Genomic DNA, 21,269 nt, shown 5'->3' on the forward strand with positions numbered 1-21,269 from the left:
TATAAGGTTGGAGCCGATCCACAAATGCCCTGTTTGGTGAAGCGGGCCTGTTGATGCCCTCCAAAAAAGGATAGTACCGCCCTCAAAAAAAAAAGTCCCAAATGAAGCTTTTTTGGGGACGGTATCCCTTTTAGTGTGGGTCTCCTACCTTCTTGTATGGGTCCCATACCAAAAGATATTTTTTTTATATTTTAAAATTTTTTCCTTGTGGGTCTCATTCCTTTTTGCATGGGACTCACACCAAAACATGACAAAAATGTTTTTTAAATTTTTTTTGTGGTTTAAGACTTTTTATTAAATAGGTTTATATTAAATAGATTAATTTAATAAAATGAAATAAATATAATAATTAATATTTATATTGAAATGAAATAAAGAAAATTAAAAAAAATATAAACAACATATATTTTATACAATTTAACCGTTAAGAACAAATGAACAATTAATAATTCTATTAAACAACTGACAATTTATTTAAGAATTTTAAGTTTAATTTTTTTTCACAACTTAATAATTCACATTGAAAACAACACAGGGGGTCACTTGGGACTGGAAGCTTTGAGCCTGTGACTGTCATGTCAGATTGCGTCATCCAAGCGTCATCCTCAAACCTCGTCAACATATTAATAATTACTTAAAAGCAATCATGGACCCACATCAAAACATGACAGATATATTTTTAAAATTTTTTTCTGTGGTTTAGAACTTTTTATTAAATATATTTAAATATTGTATATTGTATATTATTAATATTAAATATATTTATATTAAATAGATTAATTTAATAAAATGAAATAAAGAAAATAATTAATATTTATATTGAAATGAAATAAAGAAAATTAAAAAAATCCAAACAACATATATTTTACACAACTTGATCGTTAACAACAATTAACAACTCTACCAAACATATTATAATTATTTAAGAGTTTTAAACTTAATTTTTTTTCATAACTTAATAATTAATATTAAAAATAACACAACCGCGCTCTCAAACACACACAAAATTCACATAGTCTTGGCGTCACTTGGGACAGGAAGCTGTGAGCCTGCGACTGTCATGTCAGATTACGTCATCCATGTGTCATCCTTAAACTTTGTCAACATATTACATAATTACTTAAAAGCAATCTAATCTAACCAACGTCGCCGACGGTTCCAAATTAATCACAATACTTAAATATATATGGTCACATTGAGTGAGTGAGCCCAAGCGCAGATGGCATGCACCAGATAAACTAGGATCTGGCCCAGTCCCTGCTTTTACAATCTTATTACTTGCTAATCAAACAAGCATTCAAGTATTCCGCCCACTTTTGATCCTGCTTATTATTAATCATGTCATATGGGTATCTAACTACATAAATACAAACACATATATACGTATATAATTATGCTCATAAAAATTATGCTTGTTGGATTGTGGCTTGCATGCTTTTGCATGTCACGGTGGTTGTCTTTTATACATAGATATGAGGAGTCAACTTTAGTGGCACTTGCATTAACTGAATCACAAAGAATCATGAGGCTCCACCAACAATAAATATGAGTTCCCTAGCTATCAAGCTATGAGTTCCCTTCATTGTTTTTTCTACTCTTTTGTTTTCAATTATGATAGTATTTAGCAGCAATTTGTATCTCAATTATCTTAACCGTTGAGTTTTACGAACAAAATTTCATGTGAGACATGTTGAGTTCACGAATTTACTTAAATTATGTGCGTCCAACTCAACAATCGGGATACCAACTCATAGGACCTCTATAATTTTCGTTTTGTTTTTCAAATAATAACATGCATAAATTCAATAACCTATTTCAAACATTTTATTTTGATGGATCACCTGAGATTTGAACCCAAGAAATTATGCCATTTATTTAGCTCAAGTTCTTATACTGTGCGTACAGCTCGATCTAATACAAAGAGTGAATGGATATATATATATATATATATATATATCCTCTAATGGTAATAATATTAATTGGTAAGAACCATTTTATCTATCTTGGGGAATAAAGAAAGAAACAAAGAAAGTTGGTGGTGATAAAGAAAAGAGATTGCCTGCCAAGACTGCTGTAATTTGCCGGTTCTGTGCCATTCAATAATCTGGCCATACTATTGATTTCCCATAAAGAAAACATAAGACGACAATATAAAGGCAGAGCCAGCTGAGATTTCCTCCATGAACAATTAAAGTTGTCTCCCCCTATTGTCATAAATCACATCTCACACATATCAATTATAGGATAATGTTAGAGACCCTTAAAAGTTATTTAAATCTATGTGACATTAAAATAACCATTAATTAAAAACACACATGTAGAGCCTACTTCGTATCCAACCCTCCACATTAAATGAGGGTTTTTTGAGGATTAAATTTTGAGGGTCTCAAGTATTATTCCCAATTATATTATCCATTTTAAAATTTCGACTCACATAGATATATTATATTACTCTTACGAGTTTGTTTTTCTCAGACTTGAGTAAATGGACTAGCCTAGACTGCCTAGTTAGTGGAGTGGGGGAGGATTTATCGTTAGAGAGGATATTATGTCAATACATCTTTTCTTTTCTATGTGAGATTTTAACACTGGGTGTCTCTGTGTGTGAATATATGTAGGTGACACCATGGAGGAGTACTGGACGTGCAGGTTAATTTGACCAATTTTGTGTGTTTGCGCATGTGTGTGTGTATATAATGCCCACTTTCACGATAGTAATAAGGAAACATCTATGGTCCACGCTTTGGGATTGGCACCAAAATACAAAATTTTCAATCGCACTCCATTGAATCTTTCCACAGCATCAAGTCCAATCAACTGGCGTTTGTGTCGTTTCACAGTCAAATACAAGAGTGTAGAGCGAGCCTTACCATCCACCAATGTTGCAACTCCATGTCATCAAAGATTCGAGATGCTGCCATCTCAGCATCTCCCTCTTCTCTCTCTTTCTTTTCATCATTTTTTTTATTTTTTTATAACCGTTGAAGAACCACCATAAGACACAATATTTAGGGTTGAGCTCATTACTGTAAACTCCAAAGGAGAAAATTCAGCTACCCTCGCTAAACCTCCCAACAAGTCATGGGCCGATCCAAGAAGCTCTTAGACCCAATGGGCCACTAACCCACCCCAGGCCAGCATCCATGGAGCAATTAATGCGAATGTTTTAGCTCAAACTCAGGTTGGGCGGTTATCCCTTTGGTTATCATCTCTCTTACTTTCCCTCTTCTCTCTTCACTATTTATCAACTAATAGCTACTTTAAATGTGGAGTGACTCTAAGTTTTGTTTGATTTTTGGATTGTTTAAAACTTACCATTATAAACATATAGTATTAGATATATGGAGAAAGTGAGTTTTGAAACACTTGAAAGAAGCCCCATTATAGATACTCTTAGCGTCTTAAGTCTTAACATTGTGATACACAGTAGTGGAGGCGTGGAGCCCATCATGAGATCGATGATGCAATTGCAAACGTTATTCATAAGCCGAACATGTGGCAGACAGACACCATATCCACCCACCATCGACGGTGCACCTTAAAGACCCGATTCATGTTGGGTCGGGACCCACATCCCACAAAGGTAGCATCCACGTCACAATCACAGCATACTGACAACCACGTGGTACTCCTTCATTGGTTGGACTGAGCAAAACCTAAAAGTAATATGGGCCCACTCAAAACCCACGATCTCCACAGCTGAAGGAAAGTTAGCCAGCGCGCCAAGTGTCGAGCAGGGGACGTCATGATGACGGGTAAAGTGTAATTTGGCTCCGATGACTATGTCATCAAAATGGGGACCACCCACAACGCAACATTACCGTCCACGTCAGCCGAGTCTCTTTTGTCAAGTTGATATAAATTCGCTTTTTCTTTTTGTGAAAATTTTTTTGGTGACGTCAAGGTTCAATATTTACTGTTCAACAACTTTGAAGTCCATTGTGACGTCAGGGTCATTTACTACTACTAATTTATCATGAAACCCGCATCCCCGTGTGAGTGATCCAGTCCAGGAGAAAATACAGGCCACTCCGGCAGTATTTCGGAGCTTTTACCATATTTACGTAACGTAACGACAAAATCACGTAATCACGCGCGTTTCAGACGCGTGCCTTCTTTCCTCACATACTTTTCAATTATTCCCTAAAATTAAGCAATACCAAAACTGTGGCTAAGCTATATATGCTTTTAATAGTAGTCACATTTAGGTTAATTTTCCTGTGGTGTTGTCACCATGAGATGACGAGGAGATATGCTAGGTATTACATGAGGGAGCTTCTCGATGTCACTGAAATGCTTTATCCTCATTTGATGTTCTAGGTTCTATCTTGGTAGATGACCAAAGATGCTTACCTAGTTGATGGGAGCTCGATTTTATGTGATACGTGTCAAGATCTCATGTGGTGGTTATTTTGTTAATATCATTCTTAATTTTTTGTTGGAATTTTGTTTAGGGTTTGATCAATATAACAACCACTGTCAAACTAAAATAATAAAACAATGGTTAGTGGACAACATACTAAGGAGAGCGAGTGGGCATAGAGAGTAGCAAGTATCATTCCAAAGAGTTTTTTAGTGGGCCATTCCAACCAAAGAGCTTTTTCTACCCAAAGACTCAATGCAATACGGTACAATGTGTACCCGCACCGGCTTTAGCCCGGGTTTAAAAGTTTATCGTCGTGGTGTAAGTTGTGGTAGTCAGATTCGGGTTTAGAACCGATCCAAGAGTTCCGAAGGGGCTGTTGAGTAGAGGGCTTTTCGGTAAAAAAAAAAAGCAATATACAGTACATTGTGATGTAAGCAAGCAACACACCCCCTCCTCCATCATCTTCTCTCCTGCTCTCCTCATTTATAAATATTAATAAAAGAAAGCTTCTCCCCACAACACACAAAACTCACCTCCCGTTGACATCAAACCCCCCCACTCTTCTCCTCCGGCGATGCAAGGCCAACGTAAACCCGACAGCCTCTCCTTCGACATAGCTGAATCAGCCGAGACCCGAATCCGTCGCCTGATCTCGGAGCACCCGGTCATAATATTCAGCCGATCATCGTGCTGCATGTGCCACGCCATGAAGAAGCTTCTCGCCTCTATTGGGGTCCACCCAACCGTTATTGAACTCGACGATCACGAGATGGCTGCCCTCCCTCCTCCCCCTTCCGAGGGAGATGATAGCCTCTCTCCGAGAAACTCCTCCGCCCCGGCCGTCTTCATTGGTGGGACCTGCATCGGCGGCCTTGAATACCTCGTGGCACTCCATCTTAGTGGCCACCTCGTCCCCAAACTCGTTCAAGTTGGTGCTCTCGCGGGTATGGAATAATTTGCTCTAATTAATATTCAATTAGAACAACAATTAATCTCAAAAATCAAAATCAGGGTAGTATTAAGATTTGATCTTTAAGTTCTAGATGATTTGGGTTTGTTTTGTTGTTGTTATTTCTTGTAAGCATAAAAGTTAGGCAAGAAATTACATCCTTATAGCAGCAGAAGAAAAATCTGCATATATAGTACGTACGTACGTGTGCATATAATTGATTAATCTTAATCTCAACCTTCTGTCGAAACAATATTTTCTGTGTTGCGTCTGTTTTTGTTCAGTAAATCTAGCAAGAACTAAGAACAAAAATATATATGAATGCAGTGGGACCCGTTACCCAATTATTGAGCTATCGAACCCGTTGGATTGATGCGATTTCTATTGTGGTTCTGGGTTTTAGGAAGTAGTTAACGAGACGATGACCACATTTGAGTTGCACTGTCACATATTCTGACAAAATTCTCTCTATTATTGCAATTTCTACTTCTATATATTACTTTCCATTGTCATTTCTGGAGTGATGGGTCGGTTTATTTCAAATGGTATCGGTATGGATACTAAAAAGATGTTAGGATTCTTACCATTGAAAGAATGTTAAGGATTGGACAAGAAGAAGATTGAAGAGCAAATTAAGACAAGGGTGTGGTTGATTAAAGTTAGAGAATCAAGAACACAAAGTGGTAGTTAGTAGGGCTGGCAAAAAATCGGTTCCGAGTTGATTCTGGGTTGAACAACAATATGTGTTTATGAAATATTTACATGTCCAGATCATAATCCGGATTGAATTTCGAATGTACTTAATTGATCAAATCTGGACAAGTAAATCAAATAATAGCCTAATCCGGTTTATGGTTCGAACAAGTAAATCAGACAAAATTTATGCATTTGGATTCGGACATTGTTTTAAATCGAATAAAAATTTTGTGTTTGGATCTAAATTTCAGACATATAACTTAGGTCCAAATTGGACAAATTCGATTATCCAAACTGAACAGAGTTTTGTGGTTGATTCATGAACTACATACACAATTTTGAAGGCAAAAGACAAAGCCTAAATTATTTGTCTCCATGCGATGAGACAATATTCCTTTATATATTCCGGGTTGCCAACCACAACCCAATGAGGGTACCTGCTGTGAAATTGCAGGCAATAAAATATAGTGATCGTCGAATCATCATTTTCAAATGAAAGATAATGTGAATCCCACACTTAAAAATAGATCTGGCGGTTGTAGTGCAAATTGCAGGGACTGTCTGTAGTTTCCACTGCAAATACCCTTAACTCAACTACAACCTGACAGCACTATACAACGCGTCTCCCAACACATGCATGTACATTAATTTAGGAAAGATCTAATTAACTCTTAATTGTTGTCTTGTCTCCTTTCATTTTCAAGGAATTTGAGAAGTACTTTGTTGTTGATGTCCTAAAATTTACACGCCTTATGAAGCATGCACCCTACTATCCAATTCAATATTGTCTATACGTTTTGTTGCACTCTCTATGTGTAAAATTTGCTCAAATTACAACATAACAAGTAGGTTATCTAAATTATATAGCTAACATTGGGTGAAATATCTGTTCTCTTTGGATCTACCAAGTCATGGAAGGTTGGTTTAGTGCGTTTAAACCGTTGGATGTTACATCATTAAAGGTCTTAATGGGATATTGATCAGAACTAACTGTTTTTAGTGTATTAGTGTCCATATCGAAAATAGCCAGTGTCAGAATGTGATATCTTCTGTTCAGCGTAGAATTAAGACGACGAACATTTGGGTAAAAAATGCAGGCCTGAGTTCCAACTTTATTTTTGTAATGGTCAAGGCACTCATTAGACTATATTTACACATCTTTTCCCCATGTAAAGGAAGGGAAAAGGAAGATCATGTGAAGATAAATTGGGGGTAAGAAAAAAGAAAAGAAAAGGGGGAAATACCCCCACTTCAGAAGATTATGGGCCCCATCTCCTTTGGGCTTGGAAAAGACAGCTTGGTCCGTCAAAGCAGCCTCAACCACAACCACAAGGTCCGCAACCCACAATCATATGTAGGAAGTGGGTTCTCACTTTTACTTTTTTGAAACAATACGTGGCAGACATGCAATGGTGTTTGATACACCCACCTCCCATCAACACTGTCCATCTAGAATCTTTACAACCCAAACGTAAGAAAGATTAAAGAATCTCCCATTCTGATTCTTGAAATTAAAGAATTTATTAAAAAAAAAAGTCATTTTCTTGGTGCTTATTTAGAGTGGGGGAAAAAAAAAGGAGGAGGGATTTGGGCTAAAAGTTCAAAACCCAATTTCCTCCCCACTCAAAGCTCCAGAATAGTAAGCTTTTTCTATTTCTACTTTTATCAGTTCTATCACTTTTATCATTATAGTTGAGTATTATTGTTCTCCCCTTTTTGAATGATGAGGTCAAGGTTGCTTAGTGGGTTTAACTTCTCTATTAGAGTTTTCCTTTCCCATATATATTATATGTAATGTAATGTATACAATATGTTGTCCAAATTATACCAAACAAACTCCAAAAATTGGTTAATTCATTCTTTAAGGATTCGACCTCCATTTTCAGTTGATACCTTCACTAGATATTATCTGCATATTAAAAGTTGCCTAGTGTCACATCACTTGGCTAGAGCATGGAGTCAAGCTCACATCACTTTCTGAACAGCACAAACAAATTTTTTTCTTTCCAAGTAATGAACTATTTGGATTCAATCAGAAGCACATAAACTATTCAAACTCCAAGAGTAATCTGTACCAAACCACGTTGGATACAGAACCCAAAGTTGCCTCTTAAAGATAAGGCTTGGGCTTTGTGAAGAAAATCTGTTATTTAAGCCCAGCCCAACGAGACTATCAGATTGTCATTCATTCATACTGGTGCAACTTCAAAGGAAAATCAGATTGTCATTCAAAGGACTATCAGATTCCCAAAAATTCCTCATCTTCCAAAATTAAATAAACAAAAACAATATTTAATTATGATAATTCGTAAATCAAGCAGTGTTTGGATCGGTTTTTTCTCCTCACCCAACAAACAAGTTGATAGGTGTTCTTGTGGTTTCCTCAAATCAGGAAAAATCCAAAATTTCCATACCAAAGAAACAGACACGTAAGCTCAAAAATCATCGTGTTCTTCATTTACACGACAATTTCCGGAGAATTTTCGTTGTCATGTTCAATCCGGTCGCCTTCAAATAAAGAAATACCTCCAAAGATGCCGTCTTTATACACGAAGAAAAGATTCAGAAGAGCAACAACGAAATGGAGGAGAGACCCACTATCCCAGTAATAGATCTGCAAAAGTTTCCGGGAAAATACGAGAAACTGTTTAGGGAGGCATGCGAGGACTGGGGTTGTTTCAGAGTCGTGAATCACAACATACCCATCTCGCTTATGTCTGAGATGAAGGAAGTGGTGAGGTCTCTGTTCGACCTTCCCACAGAAATCAAGCAACGCAACACTGGTGCCATCGCCGGCAGCGGCTACGTCGCTAGAAGCGAAGCAAACCCTCTTTACGAGGCATTCGGGTTATACGACATAGGTTTCTCCCAAGCTGTGCAGGAATTTTGTTCTCAACTTGATGTCTCTTCTCATAAAAGGAAGGTAATCGAGTCTTATGCTAAGGCAGTCAACGACCTGGCGATGGAGATTTCAAGAAAATTAGCAGAAAGTTTAGGATTGAAGGGAGATTTGTTTGAAAATTGGCCGATCCAATTCAGGATTAACAAGTACCACTTCACCCCAGAAAGTGTAGGGACTTTGGGGGTTCAATTGCATACAGATTCAGGGTTCTTGACCATACTTCAGGATGATGAAAATGTAGGTGGACTTGAAGTGATGAACAACAAATCTGGTGAATTCATTCATGTTGATCCATTACCAGGAACAATTACTGTCAATTTTGGTGATATTGGGACAGCTTGGAGTAATGGGAGGTTCTGCAATGTGAAGCACAGAGTGAAATGCCAGGGAGCAACAGTGAGAATCTCTGTTGCTTCATTTGTTTTAGGACCAAAGGAGGGTCCAGTGGAAGCACCAAAAGAGCTTGTGGATGATCAGAATCCGAGACTCTATGTTCCTTTTACCTGGGAAGATTACAGGAGGCTTCGATTGGAAACGAAATCTCATGCAGGTGAATCTCTTGCTAACATGCTTATTAGTTCCCAGAGTGAATGAGTAGTTCTGTTGTGGAACACTTGCAATGCAATCTCTGCATTTGCAGGCCTGTGTTATTGCCATCAATCTTAAATAAAACCTTCATTTTGGCTATTAATTATGGCTCTCTTTATAGTTTATACTCTCTCCATACTCCAGGCATTCAATCTTGAAGAAGGGAGTTTCAGAAAAAATTTATCCCAAAAATAAAGAATCAAGAGAAGAGTTCATAAGAGTATTGCCCACAGGTTGATTTGTCCATGGATTGACAATGGAAAATTAAGATGGAGGCTGGGCCTAACTGTGATACTTTCGAATTAGAGCTAATCATGGGCCGGTCGGCCTGGTAGGCCTTGCCTATCCGGCAAGATAAAAAGCGGGTTTTTGTTCACTAGTAGGGCTTGGTTTCAGCGACCCAGCCGGATTGGCCCGGATTTTCTAACAATAAGTGGGCCTTGCTATTGAGTTTGGGCCGGGATTGGGTAGGGAGAGTTTTGGCCCTCCACGATATAAGAGCATCCACACCAATATCTATTAACAGATTTTTTAAAATACAGACAAAATGTCTTCTTTTTTTTCTTCTATTTTACAGATTTTTTATCCAATCAACACTACATTAGATTACCTATCATATTTTTTACATCATTAAAATAATATTTATTTCTCAATCCTTTATTATTCTATTAATATAATTAATTTTATTGAAAAATCAAAATAATAAATAATTTTATATTAACAAAATGTCTCAACCTCATAATAAAATAATATCATATTATTTTAGATTATTTTAGATATGATAAAATCTCTAAAATAAAAATAAAAACAATTGAGGTCAAGATCAGAAGGTCCTGATCTGTCCATAGAAATCAAGATACTTTCTCTATGAAACAAGCAAAGCAAAGACACCGTCGATCGCGTGCGTGTGGTTGCGGCAAACAAGCCGCAAGTCATGAACGCTTCTCTGGGAAATTTTGTCACGGATTTTATTAGATTCATGTAGTTTTTTCTTAATTGGTTGTGGTTATCCGGATCGTCTTTGTGATCCGAGTGAGTTACGGTCATCCTAGGGCCTTCCTTCGAGATGTCGGAGCCAACGCGTTGCTTTCTTCGATCACTGCACTGCGCTGAAAGTTGGATGCAGGTCACAGACCACCGTCGTCGTCTCGGTGTAGACGTTGTGTATGAGAGAGAGGATGGGGAGAGATGAGAGACGCGAGCTGATGAGACAGGGGATAGAGAAAATTAAAAATTAATATTTTATCCTTAAGTAATGCTATAATAGTCCCCTATATATAGAGAATCACTGTAGTAAGTTTTTAAAATAGAGGAAGTTTAGGAAATAGAAGCACTACACATCCATAAACTTATATAAACATATGATATGTTTATATGATTTCTTTAATAATTCTTTTTTTTTTTAATCTATATGACATGTTTATTTGGCTTACCACCTAAATTATATAAGTTTATCGATGAGAAAATTATGAACATATATCATTTTGATTTAGGGAATATGATGCATAGGTGTTTTTGCTTTGTGTGTGTGTGTATAGTTCAATTATTCACTTCACTATTGTGTGTGTGTATGTGTGTGTAGTTCAATTAAAGACATCGTCTCATCAAGGCATAGTCGGGTGGTGGTTTTTGAAATGAATCTTTAAGTGATTAATTCTCCACGTGATTGTGTCGGCTTGGCTTATTCTCTCCAAATATTTTCTACATCACATGATATCAATGCAATAATTTGAATTTGAGTCATTGAATTAGAATGTGAATTGCGCGTATTTTCCCAAATTCAATCGGTTCTTTGATATGGGCTTACAATAATATGTTTGTTCAATCTAATGAAAAATTAACGAATCTTGAGTGATTCAGATGACGAGTTGAATCGTATGTAATTTCAAACCCCGAGTTCAAACCCCATCTCCTCTCCTGATTTAAAAAAATATATATATGGAGAAAAAATTTCATCCAATATAAACCTATATAATAGATGTGCGAATTGTCATAATTTCATGTAATTTCCTATTACTTGGTCATTGATTGATGTAAGTGTAGGGGTCCATAAAATCTGATGCATATCAATCAAGGGATTGGAAGCACTACATGTCCATAATTTAAGTGGCATGAGGAGAAGTGTAGGGGAGCATTTTATATTAAATGATCTCCCACACTTCTGCTTATGCCATCTAGATTATAAACACATATAATTTTGATCAAGGGATATGATTGTTTACTGTGATGACTGGGATCCCAATAATCACTTCTGTAGGTAAACAAATAGAAATGGGTGGTGTAGGAGCAGATTTCTACAATAGTTGAAAGGTCAATCTTTCTTCCTGTGGGGTCTGTTTGCAGCCTTGGATCCTGCAAGTTTCACAACAAAGCAAATCGTGACAGCTCCTTAACCGGCTTGGGGGGTGCCGGTCGTGGAGGCTCCGACGATCAAGTTAGTACTCGTCAGAGATGGAAGACCAGCTATAGTCTTAGGTGTTTTGTCTGAATAGATATTCTCTAGAGTTGGTAGAAAGTGTTTTTGTTGTGTTGTCCAGTTTGTTTTGAAAAACGTTCGATCCCCCACAATATGAAAAGAGGGGGGCCTTTATAGAGAACGAGGATCGACCTCGGAAATTGTATGTCCATTCCAGTTATACTATTAGACCAAATTGTATGAAGGAAGTGTATAAAAAGTCTACTATCCCGGTTGTGTCAGGGTAAGCGATAAAGTAACAATATGTCATAATTAAGACAGGTGTTGATGAAAGTATGGAAGTATTGTAGGCGGTATTTAATGAATAGATACGTATATGAGAGAAAGTTATACCTAAGGATGTGAACCAGTCACACCTATAAATATCGGCTGTAGATTGGACTGACAAGAACTGCTTTATGAGTGAGGTAGTCCGAGTAATGACGCTTATATGTGGCGTCGCCATTACTATGCTCTGGCGACTGTACCGGGTCGCCAACACCTGCAGATGCTTTGATACCTAGTTCCATCATGCTAAGGAAAGATCATAATAAAGTGACCAGTCTATAAAGCTATAAAGATCCTGTAGATAAATGTCAGAGAATATGACAGTTTTTGTGTCAGAATACTGTTTATATTACGTAGCAATGATGTAAAGATTGTATATGGACCTAAAGATTGGCTTTTAGGTTTGGGCCTAACTGTGATAGTTAACCTGGGGGCCTAGACAATCCAGCTCGTCTTGTCGTTATGTGACCAGGTGAGGCCATATCACTTTTGGCACCTACAGGTGGCTTCACGACAAATGACATGCGTCGATGAGTAGCACACCATCTCTACTATAAATGAAACTCGTTGGCTTCATTAAATATCACCAGTAGTCCTTGTCGATACATCTATTATAAACTTGTAGCAAGGTGATGAGCAAAGAATTTGTAGGGGAAGCGATGGAGAAAAACAGTATCCCTGTAATTGATATGCAAAACTTTCCCGGAAAATACGAGAAAGTTTTGAGGGAGGCGTGTGAAGAGTGGGGTTGTTTCAGGTTAGTGAATCACAGCATACCCATCTCACTAATGTCGGAGATGAAGGCAGTTGTGAGGTCTCTGTTCGACCTTCCCACCGAAATCAAGCAACGCAACACCACCCCTCTAAAATGGAGTGGCTACGGCACATTCAAGGAGCATGAGGCCATGACTATGTTTGACATAGTATTGCCGGAAGCTGTGCAAGAATTTTGTTCTCAGCTTGATGTCTCTGATCATCAAAGGAAGGTAATTGAGTCGTATTCTAAGTCTGTGATGGCTCTTTCTGTTCAAATCATGGAAAAATTGGTTACCAGTTTGGGATTGAATACTGGGAACCACTCATTTGATGGTTGGCAAATGTATATAAAGATGAGCAAATACAACTTCAACCCAGAAACTATAGCCTCCGTGGGGCTTCCCATGCATACAGATGTAAGCTTCGTGACCATAATCGATGATGATGTGGCTGGCCTCGAAGTGATGAAGAAAGAATCAGGTGAATATGTGGCTGTTGATCCATTGCCAGGAAGCAATCTAGTCATCATTGGAGATTTTGGTGCTGCTTGGAGCAATGGGAGGTTCCACAATGCTTGGCACAGAGTGAGAGGCAAGGAAGCCACAGGGAGGGTATCTATTAATTCATTTCTGATGGGACCAAGGGATGGAACTGTGGAAGCACCGGCGGAGCTTGTGAATGATGAGCATCCGCGTCTCTATGTTCCTTTCACCTGGGAGAACTACAGGACTCTTCAGTACTCTTCTGAAAATCCCTGGAAAGGTGCCCTTGCCGATGTACTGATTCATCCTATAAATTAATAGTACTTTCTAAGCAAACTTCTGTAATGAATAATGCGGCAGTTGTGAACTTCCATATGCCCGCTGTTGTTTTATGCGTGTGAGTGCTTTTATGGAGTGTTATTTGGCAGCTATAAGAGCTGCTGTGTTTGTACTTTGTACTAAAATCATGTTGATGTTGATGTTTATATTTTAATTAGGGATAATCCAGATATATTATTTTTAAATATCAGATAGAATTAAATTATATAGCATTTTATGTAAGGATTAAATTATACAGTGGATAGAAAAATTATATTATATAAACTTAATATCATATTATTTTCAAATATCGAATAAGATTAAATTATCGGCGCAACTATTCTCACCCCCTGTTTTTACTTCTTACACCCCTATCTACCACTATGAAATGACCCCAACTGAGACATGGTCAACGACTGGACCTGACACACTCAAAAGTTGCAATTAATAGCTAAAGCACATGACATTTGGGCTCAAAATGCACGCACCTCTATTGTCATTTCCATGCTATTTTTCAACACTGCCAATCGTACAACTCATCCATCCAAATGTCGGCAGCTGCTGGCTAGCTTTTAGCTTGCCCCGTGATGAACTTTCAATTCATCTAATTTTAAACAAAAATGAGGCTTTTTTTTTTTGTTTCTACAATTTCATCTAAATTTTTTTGTCTAAAATTTTTTAAAAAAATGATTATTGATGTGACAAAATAAGAGAGGGAGTGACGTTTTTGTCTTTATTTCTAAAAAATAGATGATTCATGTGATGATTCAAATATTCAATGTAATCTTTCACCACTCTTACAATAATGTAAATTATAATACAATGGTTTCGAAAGAAAATATAGAACATCTACATTGAATGCATGATGCAAGTTGTTTCGTATAAGGTGTAACTCATGCAGCTACGCAATCATACCTGTGTGTAAATCATTGAATCATAATGGGAGACATTGGGTAACCTTCTATTAAGGCAATCTGGACAAAATGATAGTAACATGTTGTTTTGTATAAGTTGTTTCAATAGTGATAGTAACATGTTGATGCGACAAGGGAGGCATTGATTGCAGTGGCAAAAATGTCAAACATTGTTCAGAACTAAGAAGGTGTAACATGACATTGTACCTTGAAGCCATGAAATGACCCATGTTTGACATTGTCATCCAGTTCTGAAGTGGTGCTGGTCTATCGGATTCCTAGAAGTTCAGTGAGTTATATATGAAACATGTATGACCATAACCACAAAATAGATTAACATACTCTGTCCAAAATATTCTCAACTCGTCAATCAAGTTTTACCGGATATTTATCCATGCACCCTCTCCAAAGCCAGGGCATGAATTATGGAGAAAGTAAATTTATTCCAAAGCACCCCACCCTACCTCTACCTATTTACCTACCAAGATCATCATTATATTACTGTATCAAGGAATTTGAACCACCCATCACACACACTCTCTCTCTTCTTCTTATTGGCGTCCCAAGAATACTAATAGGGTAATGGACTAATCAACATATCAAAACTATTTTTATGTTATATTTGTCAACTAATTAAAATATTATCTTTAGGGATTAGAGATTATTTATATTGGATTAAATATAAGTTATTACAACTATAAATGAATAAATATTAATTTATTATAAGAATTGTTAATTTATTATTTATAATAGTTATTAATTTACTTTAATATTTATTCAGAATGGATAATTAATTCATTATAATAATTACTAATTTATTATAACAATTATCAATTTATTATAAGACCGTCCATTACTTGCACGTAAAAAAATTTTTTAGCATAGATTTTGTTATATATTTTTTGAAAAGAAAAATTGTTTGTCTAGCACTTTAGTAACGCCTGACAACCACATGGCATCATGGCCGTTGGATTTGCGTGTTGTGTACCTGATCCCAATCTACAACCATCGTATTAGAAAGAAAGTTGGCAATGTAATGTAAGGTTGTGATTGCATCAAAAGTATGGCAACACTGATAATCAAATATTTACCTTTAAGCCATATTTCTCGTTTGTTTATTTTGCTCTGTCATAATACATTAATTTGTGAATGATTGCTGCCTTAAAGTTTGAACTTGTATTTTCAAAGGGGGTTTAAATAGAAAAAAAGGGGTGTTAATAACAAAGCCCTTAAATTATACATAAATTTATATAAAGATTAAATTCTATATTGGATAGAAAAATTATATTATCTTTGTCGAAATCACAAAGATAGGCTTCAATAATATGAGAGGACAATCAGTCATACTGCAGGGACCCGGATGGCAGCCCATCATTTCGAAACTTTATTTGATGTGATGATAGTGCGCCATTATCAGATCAATTGGGGTCTACCATGTCAAATGGACCCTTGGGATGGGATCAATCAATTATTTACTTGTTGTCTCTTCCTCTCTGATATCATGATAAATTAAAAAAGAAATTAGACATATATGTGTTTAAAATTTGATTCCAATAAAAAATATATTTCTCAATGATATTTAAAAAAAAAATTATAACTCTTTTAACAATTATCATTTCCCAAAGTGAATGAGTGTTGTGCAACTTCTGTTGTGGAACCAATAAGAGGTGACTTGATGGATTAGAGTAATCACAATGGTGTGATTTTATTGGGGTCAATAAAATGCATTGAAGTATGTGTTTTATTGATGTGTTTGGGTATTTTGATAATGTGGTTGGGGCAACAAAATATATTGATATATTAATGTAAATTTGTTGGCTTGCTTTTTAATGTAATAGAGGTGAGACCCAACATAGATCTTTGTGTAGTTGTGAGTATGATAGTTGAGGTGGGTCCCAAATATGATAAAAAAAAGTCAACATATGAGCAAAGCAAGCTCCATGCCACCACTTGACTTAGCAAAAATAAGCCAATAAAATGTCACTGTTGTATCCATTTGTTCACCCATGCCCAAGCAAATTTCCCTTTTTCTCCATTCATTCCCTAGCAAATTGCCACTACTACAGTTGCTCTTAGGTATATATATGTTTAAGATTCGATTTTAATGAGAATCATATTTCCCAACGGTATTTCATAAATTTAAAAATCAAGAGGAGTATATAATTAAGCGCATTGCCCACACACTTGGGACACTTTGATTTGTCCATGGATTGACGGTAGACAATTGAGATGGAGGCTGGGCCTAATGCCCAAAATCAAGCGGGCCTAATAAAAAGTGTTAGGAAAACTTTAATCACACTCCATTGTTCACTAAACACACCTCAATTCTCATTGACTATGCATTGACTTTGTGTTTTCTAATTCTCAGCTAATAACACCCCACCCCCCCTAAGTCTTCAAGAAACGAAGTGTGTGCTGTGTAGTTCTTCCGCCCAAACGACGAAAACAAAAAAAGGGATTTGCGTGCCTCTAAGCTTGCTATAGATCATGGAGGGGAGTAGAGGAAGACCGACGCACATCGCAACTGCTTGGATCTACACGACAGCCTTGCAAGCACGGTGGATTTCAAAGCATTGGGTCTGGATCTACAACAGCTTTGATTGCTAAGGATCCTCACATCGGCAAACTTTTCAGTATATTCCCCATAGACATCATCCTTTAGGTTCGAATCTACTCTCAACTTCCTAACCAGAGACGAAAAGGCGTATAATTAAAGATGTCATTCAACTGGACAAATAAGGTGCACAGTGCAAGATTCGAAACAAATGAAACTTTGAAACAAAGGAAATCATGTTGCAGAAGATCAAAACCCGTGTACGATGAAGTTATAGACAATCGTGATACTAATCCAAGCAAAAATTACAAAAAAAGCTCAAAAGGCATGTGTTGTAGCTAAAGTGAACTTACAGGGCATGAGATGAAGACAAGGAGTCGACCAGTCTTGGTAATAAATCTTTGAAGTGTGCCTGGTAACCCCTGTTTTTGCTATGTTTTGTCTTGGGACACACTTCTAAAATATCTTAGTTTTTAGATATTTTTGATGTATTTGTAAAAATTTAAAATTTCATGGGTTACACTTAATAAGGGATGTCTACATTGAGGTGTGATTAAAATTTTCCTAATCATCAATCTATATATATATATATATATAATGGAGGATCCAAAAGGCTTCTATTTGGTGCCACGTGGATGCTTCTAAAAAAAACCTACACAAAAACAAAAAGTAACGGACAAAAGAAAAAGATAAATATATTGAATAACTTTATGACCCACAAGCACATACAGTTAATAGTATACAAATAATTTTAAATTCATATTTAATAATACAATAAATAGTCATATCAATTATGACCTATTAATTGCATAGAAAAACAAAAAGATAAAAGCTTAAATGAAACATATTCACAATATAGGTATAAAATAACACACAAAAATATACAAGATCACAATAAAGTTCTAAGAGATTCTACAAAAACTTAATGGGAAAAATGAACAGTTTCAACAAAATTCCTAACGATATGACCCTACAAATCATGGAATTAGTTGTCAAACAACAACCAAATTATACAATTCAATAAACCCTGATGATGAAAAATATCCAGTTTAGGATGCATTCTTAGGAGATTTCATAGAGGATGATCCCAATGATCTCGTATAAGATAATTCCTTAGTGGATGATCGTACAAATTATATATTATATATGCTTATTGACATAGTATGAAAAATTGTGGCTTGTTGACATAAGAAGCAATAATAAATGAGATGTAAAAACTAGGAGACAAAGGAGGTGCGCTATATTTTCTATAGAATTTAGAATTTATGAGATGTTTTTTAGTTATTTTACAACTTTGTTCAAAAAACCAACGCAAACAATAATTGTTAAACTCTGAGAATATTTTTTCTTTATGCATCAAATTTTTCGCTCCCTCTTAGAAAATTATTTCTTAACATATTGAGAAAAAGGTATTGTAGTTATTTGTTCATCTCATAATTATCTTCATTTTCTATAATTCAATCTCTGTAGTTCATCATGGTAACAAAGTATCAAAAAATTATCAAAAATCTTTATTTTTTAAATTAATTATGTGTCGCGTGAAACGCGAGCATGCAACTACTTCTTACGTATTAGACTAATCATGGGCCCCGGGAGGCCCAACATTTCTGGCAAGATAAAATGGGCTTCACGAGAAATGACATATATGCGCTGATGTGTCTTAGTCTGTCGTAATGATCTCTTTCCAATTTCCACGTTGCTACGATGGGCTTCCTGACAATGAATGCACTGCAGAGTAGCATGGGAAGGGGGGGTTGGAATTAGTCAAGTCAATTCCACCAAATCTCTACCATTCAATGCATGATTGCATTGAATTTGACAACACTACACCCCACCATTCAATGGTGCAGATTTGGTGAAATTGGTGGAATAATTCCAGCCAATCTTTTTCCGTATACATACCATAAATGGTCCGAAAATGATTTCCACGTCGCTAAGATGGGCTTCCCGACAATGACATGCATTGCAGAGTAACATACCATCAGTAATGCTATGTCATCCATATAGTGATAATTTATGGGAGTCCAAGTCTCTTAAACGAAATTTTAAAATGTTTTAATTCTCAAAATACATATTAGATTTTTAAAAAAATTACATATTTAAAATCAACACATAAAACTCTTTCTAACAAGATCCATTATCGACGAGTTTTATCCGGTAAATCTTAATTCCATTGTTTTTTTTAATGGAATTTCAAAAACAAATGAATTCAGAACTAAAATAATGAATTCTAGACCATGCGTTAAAAAATAATAGAATCTATATTAAAACAATAAATTTTGGACAATGAATTGTTGAATAAAAAAGTGAAAATAAAATTATTCTATTGATTTAAAATATGTTGAGCTTCCACGAACTACCAAACTGATGTACTACACGTTATTTTCGGACCACTTAAATGGTCTCCATCACAAATGAAAATGGCTGGCCAAGCTTCACGACAAATGACATGCGGTGATGAGTAGCACGCCATATCTCTACTTTAAATGCGTGGGTCTCCCCACAAACCAAATATCTCTTGTAGTCATTGTTTTTAAATCTACCTCTTCTTGTAGCAATGTGATATCAGAAAAGAATTTGTAGGAGAAGCAATGGAGAAAAACAATATCCCAGTAATTGATATGCAAAACTTTCCAGGAAACGACGAGAAAGTTCTGAGGGAGGCATTGGAAGAATGGGGTTGTTTCAGGTTAGTGAATCACAGCATACCCATCTCACTAATGTCCGAGTTTAAGGCAGTTGTGAAGTCTCTGTTCGACCTTCCTATCGAAATCAAGCAACGCAACACCACCCCTTTAGGATGGAGTGGCTACGGCACATTCAAGGAGCACGAGGCCCTGACTATGTTTGACGTAGTATTTCCTCAAGCTGTGCAAGAATTTTGTTCTCAGCTTGATGTCTCTGATTATCAAAGGAAGCTGGTAATTGAGTCTTATTCCAAGTCCGTGATGGCTCTTTCTGTTGAAATAATGGAAAAGTTGGCTGCGATTTTGGGAGTGAAGAATTACCGGCACTCATTTGATGATTGGCAAATGTTTTTGAAGATGAGCAAGTATAACTTCACCCCTGAAACTATAGCCTCTGACTGTGTGGGGCTTCCGTCGCACGTAGATGACAGCTTCCTGACCATCCTCGATGATGATTCGGCTGGCCTGGAAATACTAAACGACAAAACTGGTGAATATGTTGCTGTTGATCCAGTGCCAGGAAGACCTCTAGTCATTTTTGGAGATTTTGTTACTGCTTGGAGCAATGGGAGATTCCATAATGTGAGGCACAGAGTGATAGGCAAGGTAACCACAGGGAGGGTTTCTATTAATTCATTTCTGATGGGACCAAGGGACGGACCGGTGGAAGCACCAGCAGAGCTGGTGAGTGATGAGCATCCGCGTCTCTATGTTCCTTTCAACTGGGAGGACTACAGGACTCGTCAATACGCGTCGAAAGATCCCTGGGAAGGTGGCCTTGTCCATGTACTTGCTCATCCTATAAAATCATGAGTGCAGAATGGTGAAGTACTGGGTTTCCATGCATTTCTGTGTTTACAACTTGTGTAATGAATAATAGGAAGTTCTGCACTTCCATATGCCTGTTATTGTGAGATTTTTCAGGTGCTTTAATATGTTCTAACTTCTGTGTGTGTTAGTGCTTTTATGGAGTGTTATTTGGCAGCTATAAGAGCTGCTGTGCTTGTACTCAAATCATGCATGTTGATTTCAATGTAATGGAACGTTTGTGTGTAATGGATATTGCTTCCAGTTATGTTGATGCTCTATGTTATTGCCATTTACAGTAATATTGGTATCAATCTTGATTGAAATTTGTATTGTTGATGTTGGGCAGTACTGTTTTGTTTTGTTTTCAAAGAATTTACGAGCTCCATATGTCCCATATGATATACATGAAATTATTTACCCACAACCTAGTAACTGAGATAACTGGGATACCTATGGCTAGGATTCCTATCATTATTGAACTCGTGGACACTTGGTGAGAGTCCA

General features: G+C 36.6%; 4 protein-coding genes across 4 annotated transcripts; all 4 read left to right on the plus strand.

Annotated features, from left to right (window-relative positions):
* Positions 1-4,861: 4,861 nt before the first annotated feature.
* LOC120006523 (glutaredoxin-C6-like) lies at positions 4,862-5,565 on the plus strand. The gene has a single exon (XM_038856585.1). It carries the CDS (start codon positions 4,941-4,943, stop codon positions 5,319-5,321), a length of 381 nt encoding a protein of 126 aa, XP_038712513.1. The 5' UTR covers positions 4,862-4,940; the 3' UTR covers positions 5,322-5,565.
* A 2,771-nt stretch (positions 5,566-8,336) lies between these two features.
* Positions 8,337-9,604, plus strand: LOC120005007 (2-oxoglutarate-dependent dioxygenase DAO-like). The gene has a single exon (XM_038854426.1). The coding sequence runs from the start codon at positions 8,593-8,595 to the stop codon at positions 9,505-9,507; it is 915 nt and encodes a 304-aa protein (XP_038710354.1). The 5' UTR covers positions 8,337-8,592; the 3' UTR covers positions 9,508-9,604.
* A 3,214-nt stretch (positions 9,605-12,818) lies between these two features.
* On the plus strand, positions 12,819-13,993 carry LOC120005363 (2-oxoglutarate-dependent dioxygenase DAO-like). The gene has a single exon (XM_038854963.1). The coding sequence runs from the start codon at positions 12,877-12,879 to the stop codon at positions 13,798-13,800; it is 924 nt and encodes a 307-aa protein (XP_038710891.1). The 5' UTR covers positions 12,819-12,876; the 3' UTR covers positions 13,801-13,993.
* Positions 13,994-19,778: 5,785 nt separating this feature from the next.
* On the plus strand, positions 19,779-21,043 carry LOC120005274 (2-oxoglutarate-dependent dioxygenase DAO-like). Its single transcript, XM_038854821.1, has one exon. The coding sequence runs from the start codon at positions 19,860-19,862 to the stop codon at positions 20,766-20,768; it is 909 nt and encodes a 302-aa protein (XP_038710749.1). The 5' UTR covers positions 19,779-19,859; the 3' UTR covers positions 20,769-21,043.
* Positions 21,044-21,269: the final 226 nt, after the last annotated feature.

This window comes from Tripterygium wilfordii, chromosome 9 (assembly GCF_013401445.1).
Source record: "Tripterygium wilfordii isolate XIE 37 chromosome 9, ASM1340144v1, whole genome shotgun sequence".
Lineage (NCBI taxonomy): Eukaryota > Viridiplantae > Streptophyta > Magnoliopsida > Celastrales > Celastraceae > Tripterygium > Tripterygium wilfordii.

Excerpts from the sequence above, each read along its gene's own strand:
- LOC120005274 (XM_038854821.1), top strand. The coding sequence starts at position 19,860 with ATGGAGAAAAACAATATCCCAGTAATTGATATGCAAAACTTTCCAGGA.
- LOC120005363 (XM_038854963.1), top strand. The coding sequence starts at position 12,877 with ATGAGCAAAGAATTTGTAGGGGAAGCGATGGAGAAAAACAGTATCCCT.
- LOC120005007 (XM_038854426.1), top strand. The coding sequence starts at position 8,593 with ATGGAGGAGAGACCCACTATCCCAGTAATAGATCTGCAAAAGTTTCCG.
- LOC120006523 (XM_038856585.1), top strand. The coding sequence starts at position 4,941 with ATGCAAGGCCAACGTAAACCCGACAGCCTCTCCTTCGACATAGCTGAA.